Source organism: Ictalurus furcatus, chromosome 13, assembly GCF_023375685.1.
Source record: "Ictalurus furcatus strain D&B chromosome 13, Billie_1.0, whole genome shotgun sequence".
NCBI classification, from domain to species: domain Eukaryota; kingdom Metazoa; phylum Chordata; class Actinopteri; order Siluriformes; family Ictaluridae; genus Ictalurus; species Ictalurus furcatus.
This window is the reverse complement of record NC_071267.1, coordinates 24051013-24059178: the sequence shown is the minus strand read 5'-3', so window position 1 is coordinate 24059178 and position 8166 is coordinate 24051013. Positions and strand designations below refer to the sequence as shown.

At 34.6% G+C, this 8166-nt stretch overlaps 1 protein-coding gene across 3 annotated transcripts; it reads left to right on the top strand.

The window, feature by feature from the left end:
• The first annotated feature begins 2072 nt into the window (after window positions 1-2072).
• si:ch211-152f22.4 (E3 SUMO-protein ligase ZBED1) lies at window positions 2073-8166 on the top strand. 3 transcript variants are annotated; one of them, XM_053639772.1, is made up of 5 exons: window positions 2073-2288; window positions 2388-2455; window positions 3490-3585; window positions 4089-4948; window positions 5849-8166. In XM_053639772.1, the coding sequence occupies exons 4-5, from the start codon at window positions 4840-4842 to the stop codon at window positions 7240-7242; spliced, it is 1503 nt and encodes a 500-aa protein (XP_053495747.1). In that variant the 5' UTR covers window positions 2073-2288; window positions 2388-2455; window positions 3490-3585; window positions 4089-4839; the 3' UTR covers window positions 7243-8166. The 3 variants fall into 3 exon arrangements, with proteins under 3 accessions (XP_053495747.1, XP_053495746.1, XP_053495745.1); XM_053639771.1 differs by lacking the exon at window positions 4089-4948; XM_053639770.1 differs by lacking the exons at window positions 2073-2288; window positions 2388-2455; window positions 4089-4948 and having other exon boundaries at window positions 3334-3585.

Here is an 8166-nt window from a genome sequence, read left to right as displayed (position 1 = left end):
TAGCTATGCCTTAGGCTAGGACAAATTCATTGTTGAAAACAAAAATTTTCCAATAAGGAATTTGTTCCAAGAAGGCAGGGGTTGAAAAAAAAAAAAAAAAAAAAAAAAAACACATCAAAAATGAACAAAAACCTTAGTTGTTGTCTGTGCACATAAATCTACATGTTTACACACACACAGACATATGAAAATACTTATATTAAACTAATTGTGCCTTTTTCATATTAAGTAGGACATGGTTATGCCATTTTTTTATATTAAATAGTGTGGCTCATCAGATGGGAATGCTTTTTTAATGTGATTAATATAATCATAAGTGAAATTATATGCTATTGCTTTTAAGAGTCATGTGAGGAGGCATCAAGAGTCACACCTCCTGCATGTAAATACAAGTCAAATGAGAAGATTTGTCATTCATTTCGACAAAACTAAAATCACATAAAGCTGCACAAGTAATCTAACCAAGACACACACACATATCAGAGGAGTAGCCAGTAAGTAGACCACAACATTTTTATTTCTAAAAATAAACCATTTTAATTGATTGTGTTGTCCTAAAGACACCGGGTGTATTAATACAGACATTGTTCTTCCAGTGTAGAGACTACAAAGCCTGAAAATAATAAAAGGATTCTACACTCTTAAAACAGATATGTTAAAAATAACACATCACATGTTACAACCCCAATTCCAAAAAAGTTGGGACGCTTTGTAAGATTGTAAATAAAAACAGAATGCAATGATTTTCAAATCTCATAAACCCATGTGTTATTGACAATAGAATGTAGAAAACATATCAAATGTTTAAACTGAGGAAATGTACCATTTTAAGAAAAAATAAGGTAATTTTGAATTTGATGGCCACAACACGTCTCAAAAGGCAACAAAAGGCTGGAAAAGTAAGTGTTAGTAAAAAGAAACAGCTGGAGGTTAATTGGGAACAGGTCAGTAGCATGATTGGGTATAAAAAGTGTATCTTAGACAGGCAGAGTCCTTCAGAAGTAAAGATGGGCAGAGGTTCACCAATCTCCGAAAAACTGCGTGTGTTCCTCAATGTTCCTCAACGTTAAATTGTGAAGACTATGAATATCTCATCATCTACAGTACATAATATCATCAAAAGATTCCGAGAATCTGGAGAAATCTCTGTGCGCTAGGGACAAGGGTGAAAATCAGTACTGCATGACTGTGATCTTCAGGCCCTCAAGGCAATTCAAAATTTTGTAATTTTACTGCCAAGGAATTTTCACATTGAAGCATTGGTGGGATATTTATGAATGACTGGTTTTTTAGTGTCAAAACTGATATTAAAATGGCCTGTGTTACACTTAGCCATAAATGACACTGATATATTGCACTGCTACTTTAAATCAAACATAGTGAGATGTTTTGTCTTGTAAAATGTTTAACATGATTTGTCCTGTCAATGAGTGTTCTGTATGTGTGTGCATCACTGACTGTAAATGTCGGTACATTTAACACATCAGTCAATCGCTACCAAACTTCAAAGTGACATTATACATCCCAGTGCACAGGGGCATTGTCAAGCTGAAACAGGTTTAGGTGTAGTTCCAGTGAAGGGAAATTGTAATTCTACAGCATACACAGACACTCTATACAGCTGTGCTTCCAACTTTGTGGCGACAATTTGGGGAAGAACCACATATAATAACCACACCTTTGGCCATAGAGTGTATAAAATCAGAATCTTCCATCCAATGCTTTTGTGTTCCCATGTGGGGAAAAAATGAAACTAAGGATTTTAGTAAACAATCACAACTGTGCTTTTGCATACTCTCTGCAGTGAGCCTCACATGAAAATTAGCTAGGAAAATTTCAGTGCTGAAATTAAAAATTAGAATTTGTTCCAATAAGGCAGCAGCAGAAAAGAATATGTGCATCACAAATTAACAAAAACCTTAGGTGTTGTCTGTGCATAGAAATCTACATGCTTTATTTCTCTCTCTCTCTCTCTCTCTCTCTCTCTCTCTCTCTCTCTCTCATTCTCTCTCTCTCTCTCACACACACACACACACACACACACACACTTACTTATAAATATAGCTCATCATTTGGGAATACTTTTTTTTAGGGTGATTAATATAATCATAAGTGGAATTATGTGGTATCGCTTATGAGTCATGTGAGGAGGCATCAAGAGTCATACCTCCAGCATGTAAATACAAGTCAAATGAGAAGATTTGTTATTCACTTTGACAAAACTGAAACCACAGAAAGCTCCACAACTTCTCTAACCAAGCCACACACGTATCAGAGGAGTATAACCAGTAAGTAGACCACAACATTTGTATTTATATTAATAAGTTATTTCGAATTATGTTGCCCTAAAAACAATAAAGATACTAATACAGATATTGTTTTTGCAGGGTAGAGACTACAAAGCCTGTAAAAAAAAAAAAAGTTTGGAACATGGATAAGAAGAGAGGTTATTCTGGTGAGTTTTGTTGTCCTCGTTCATTTCTTTTTAAAAGTTGTGAGCCACAGATCTAAAATAGTGTGATTCAAACATGCATGCCATATTGCTCAAGTTCCAGAATAAATCCATGAACATTATATAACACATTTCTATATGATAAGAAAATCCATTATAATGCTAGTAAAAATTGCATTTCTGAAAATGTTGCTGCCCAAATGTAGATCATGGCCACTTTAAGTAAGTCTTCCTAGAGTTTTGAAGAAACAGCATAAAAAGGTAAAAAGCAGAATGTCATCATAAAATGCTGAAAGTTAAGAGTTATCTGCCTGTTTCCCTAATCTAATAGCATCCTAATGATTTAACTATTATTTACTAGCATTATGTAGTTATCACGCTGCATTGGTAAACTTCATGTAACAAATTTTTATTAGGATGGGTCTAATGCAGTCCCTAAAGTACGACATAAATTTGTTGGATAAGCATTAGAACACTAAATAAATTAAATAAACAAAATGGAGATTATGTCAAAAAAAATTATGCATTTTTCTGACACGTATATGCAGTAAACACTGCAAGAAAGGTTTTTATTTGACTCATCCCTTGTAACTGGGGATTATATTGTGTGTGTATATAATTTATTATAATAGTCTTGTTAGTTCCCCAAACTTATGTTAATTCTTCGAGAAGTAGGAAGACATTGTAGCGTACCTAACATGACAATGATTTAAATTTGTAAATTCGATTTCATTTTTTAATTTGTATAGCATGTTCATTTTGCTTTACAAAAATAAATCATGGTCATTTTGCTACAATGTCTTCCTACTGTTTGAAGAAGCAACCTAGGTTTGGGGAACTAACACTGCAATGAGAGAAACTATTTGCTTGGTATTAGAAATTGCTGATAGTTAAGATTGTTGTTGAATGTCGTTGCCTTGGTGGGGGTGGGGGGGGGGGTGTTATGTAAAATTGATGGATGTTATCATCTTTCAAAATATCAAGCTCTAATCAAATACTATTCATGGATTTATATTATCATATTGTTTATTTTTCAGCACCAAAACGTTTCCAAAGAGGTCGGCATCATCCTTATAGGAACCAAGATCTGTCCCATACACGTGGGTCCAGACAACAGACCCTCAGCCACACAGGTAACACATCAGCTCATTCAGATAAGTATGTTCCTATTGAAACCTTTTGTTTTATTTTATTTTATTTTATTTTATTTTTTAAATGCATCAGTGGGTAGTTGAAACGCAGTTGTAAACCTCACACAGTTGAAAGCAAATCAGTTTTTACATTCTATTTTAACAAATAGGTCGTTTTCATTACTATTGAATCGCCAATCAGTAAAAGAAGTTAAAATAAAATTTAAAAAAATACTGAAAACACCTTTTGAAAATCACCCCTATTTGTCATGTTAATACCAAAATACACACAGAAAACCTGTGGAAGCAAGAGGAATGATTTGTCTAAAAGATAGCAGGCTATTCTATGAGTTACCGTAATCAAAGTGTTAAAATCATTACAGAAACTTAAATACACAGTGTTATTTACAAAAGGTTTGGTGATGACGAGAATGCAGTATATGTCATTGTATCACAGTTTATTCCTTCAACAGTTGACCATTAAAAAAAAAATGTTTTCTTTAAAGTGGACAATCAGGAATCAAAGCATACTATGGAATGAGATTTGGTTCAGCACTGCAGAAAACATTCAAGTGAAACTCAAAGAGTAAGCAGACAAAGGTGGAACAAGCAGCAGGTACAACCAATGAACTACCATGGCAACAGGAAACCGAGCACAGGCAACACTGACCATATAAAGAAAGTGGAGAGCAAATGGGACAAAATATGACATACAGTGAACAGAGCACTGGGCAGTGACACTGAGGACATGACATGCTCTTTGTACAGTTATTTTAATAAATATTAATTTCAGATGACTTTTCAAAATAGGGTCCCAATTTCCCTGACTTATACCATATATACTCTTATCATAAACAGAATAAATAAAAACAATGGTCATCTTAATGCAACCCTCTACATGAACATTCATTAAAATCATTAAAATCACTTTGTCCACTCTACACCATATCATTCTTTCATTACTGAAAGAATTTACTGTATATTGTGCAAGAGTTGCAGATCCGGGAAGCAGACAAAAAAATGGCAATTAAATAAACAAGGAACAAAACACTTCTGCCCTCAACTGTAACAAACCACTGACACTGGAGACTCTTTCCATAAATACAATATATATAAGAAATCAATGTCTCCTCTTCTAAATAACAGCACATTTTTAAAAATCTGTTTATTATTTGCTTTACATTATGTGAGGCATTGCTGCATTAATGAACTATTATACCGTATTTTGTTATAATCATATTTGTTTGAAGAAATTGTATGGGAGTGTGTGGTAAAGGTTTTTGGACAGAAATTGCAACTTCAAGTAAAGAACTTCATCAGCCTGGTTTGAGAAAAAGAGCACATAGCCTCCAACTACGCGAGCCAGGTACTACATGCATTAAAAGTCTACCGTAAGCAATCCAACATATTCTATAACAACCAAATCAATGACTGGAATATTAGTCGAGAGCTTAATAGATCTCAGTTTTCCTAGATAATCATCCTTGAAGACCAGCAATATATTGTTATATTAAGAGTGAATTCAGAGAGATATTTAGAGCAAGTCCAAAGGTTGCATTAATATTTATATATAGTCATATTCAGAGATGGGTTACACAGCTGCTTAAACTGAGCTCTCCATATAGATTAATCATCTGCATGTAATTTGCAATTCTGATTTCACCTAGTGTTAGGGTTTTATTTATATATATATATATATATATATATATATATATATATATATATATATATATATATATATATATATATATATATATATAAAACTAATAAGAATGAGTTCTGGATACAGATGTGCACAGCTTTAAATCCTTTTTAAATCCTCACGACATTCATATAGCTGAACATTAAATATGACTCATAGTCTCCATTTTATCTTTCTTGCCAGTGAGTAATGCTACTTGTGAATATTGTTGTTTATTCCATAAATAGTTTGTTGTTATCTCTTTGGCAGTGCTCTGCACTTTTAGTGTAAAATACAATAGATGATGTAATAGTACTTGATTTATCTCAGATATGGAGAGATGTAACATGAAAATGGTGAATTGCAACTATCACTGGCTGTGGGATTACAATCTTTAATATTCACCACCATAATGCTCAAAGTCCTGCTTGAAAATAAATTTATATCAACTCAAATATAAGAGTTTTATAATCATTACAGTGTTTTAGTCAATCAAATAATTTTAGGTGCGTGTTTTCAATGACACATAAAGCTCATTTGACTGCAGTTGATTTGGTTACATATAGCATTGTGGATTTTCTTTAGGGGGAGAATTTAATTTGAAGACACACATTCTGAAGATAATTGTTACGGATCTACAAACACCACGACTTGTTGAAGAAGTTGGATTCCACCATTTCATGAAAGCCCTAAATCCCAGTACTGATGCCGCACTAAGTGCCTCTGCGATCCGACAAGAACTAGTGAATATGTATGATATCACAAAGAGGGAGGTGAAGAATGCAGTAAGCAATGCCAGAGACCCCGTGCTCTCTGCTGAACTGTGGATCTCAAGCAAAGAAGAGTCCTATCTGACAGTAACATGTCACTTCATTGATAAGTGGGAGCTAAAATCCTACACGCTAGACACGGCTCAGCTTCTCGACAACCACACGGCAGAAAATGTTCATCAGCAACTTCAGAGAATTTCAACAGAATGGGAGATCATGGAGAAAATTAAGGTGGTGGTTGTCAATGTTGATGGAATGAAAAAGATTAAGCTCAACTTAACCTGGAGGTACATACCTTGCTTCAGCCACACCCTCAACAAAGTCATTCGAGAAGTCATACAAAGCACCGATTGGAGATATCTGCTGCGGAAGTGCCGCCAAATTGTTCAGTTTTTCCACCAGGAAAATGGAGCTTCAAGGGGTTACCAGTTGGTCCAGTCTTCTTGTGTTGACTGGCTTCCGACACTAGACATGGTGAAAAAGATCTGTGAACAGTGGCCAAGATTTTCCAAAGACTCCAAATACATGCATGCAGATCATCTTTGGCTCAATGAAAATGAAAGGAAGCTGCTGGAGAATATGAAAAAGGCGCTCACAGTTGTCAAAGACGTCACAGAGGCGATTGGGACACGCGGATATGTTTCAGTTTCCAACATCATACCTCTGCTTGAAAAGCTTCAGTCGAGTCTACAAAGTCTAATAAAACAAGAAAACAAGGTAGCCTTGAAGCTCAGTGAGAAATGTCAATATCACTTTGGAAGCATCAACCAAAATATGTGGTTCACTGTTAGCACAGCACTGGACCCAAGATTCAAAAGTAGTGTACTGAAGACTAAGCAAGCAGAAAAAGTTAAAGATAAGATCAGAGAAGAAATGTCCAAACTGGGGAGTGAAGCAACAAGTAGCAGTTACAATAGAAAAGGTTTAGGCGAGATGGGTTATGAAGATTCATTTCTGCAATATGTTAGAGAAAGAGACATCTCAGAAACTCAGAGACCTCTTCAGTACTGGGCAGCGAAAAACAAGTCTACGGTCTTGGCCATGGTTGCACACAAATACCTCAGTGTGATCTCCACCGCTATTCCAATAGAGCAGATGAAGCATCAGGACAAATCACAGATCATTTTCAACAGGAGGAAATGCTTGGAGGTCAAAGATATCAACATGATGCTGTTTCTGAATGGCAATCACCAAAATTTAACATTTTAAAAGATTTCTTAACTGTGCGGCATCATGGAAGAATCCTTTAGATGATCAGATTTTGACATTTTTCTACTACACTATATATTGTACAGAAAACTACAGACCTTCTCAAAAATCTTCCTCTTTTGCATGAATCTTGGCCACAAGTAAAGTTCAAACTTTCTGCGCTCTAACTTTGTTTACCAGCATCATCCACATCTCATCACCTCAGGTAAAATTCATTTGCAGCACTTAAACATGAGCCTCATTATCATCTGCTCAATCATCTCCAATGTTCTCTGTTAGTCTTCATCTTCAGTAACTAGGTTATCCTGGTCAGGGTTGCAAAGGATCCAGAGTCTATCCTGGGAACAGTCAAGGCAGGATGGGACTCTGGATGGGACAATCAGTCCATCACAGTGACCATGTACACAAACAATTTAAGTAATGCAAGAAATATTTCTGCTGCATCACTATGCCCTCTTAATGTAAATATTTAGAGGTGAATACAAAAATTAAAAAAGATAAATAAATAATGACCTTTTTATATATGTAAAAAACTGAATTGTGTAGAGGGATATAAATGTAACTGTATAATGCAATTACACATTTTCATGCTTAAAAAATAATATATGGATTATTATATCATATAGTGATATTTATTATGGTCAGGCGTCCACAAACTTTGGACATATAGCGTACATATAAACAGATTTACTGTATCGAAATCCAGCTTTTATTCAGCTATTACTATTTAAAAACATTATTCTATTGAGAGATTTCAGTAGGAAAGTTTGAGACATTTTTGTTTGTTTGTTTGTTTGTTATTTGTCTATAAAAAGTAATCTAGTGACAACACTGTTATTTAAAATTAATATTTAAACGTACCAATGTACCAATATATAACACTTCTATTGTTGTATCTTGTGTTCCTCCAACTAAATAAATAGA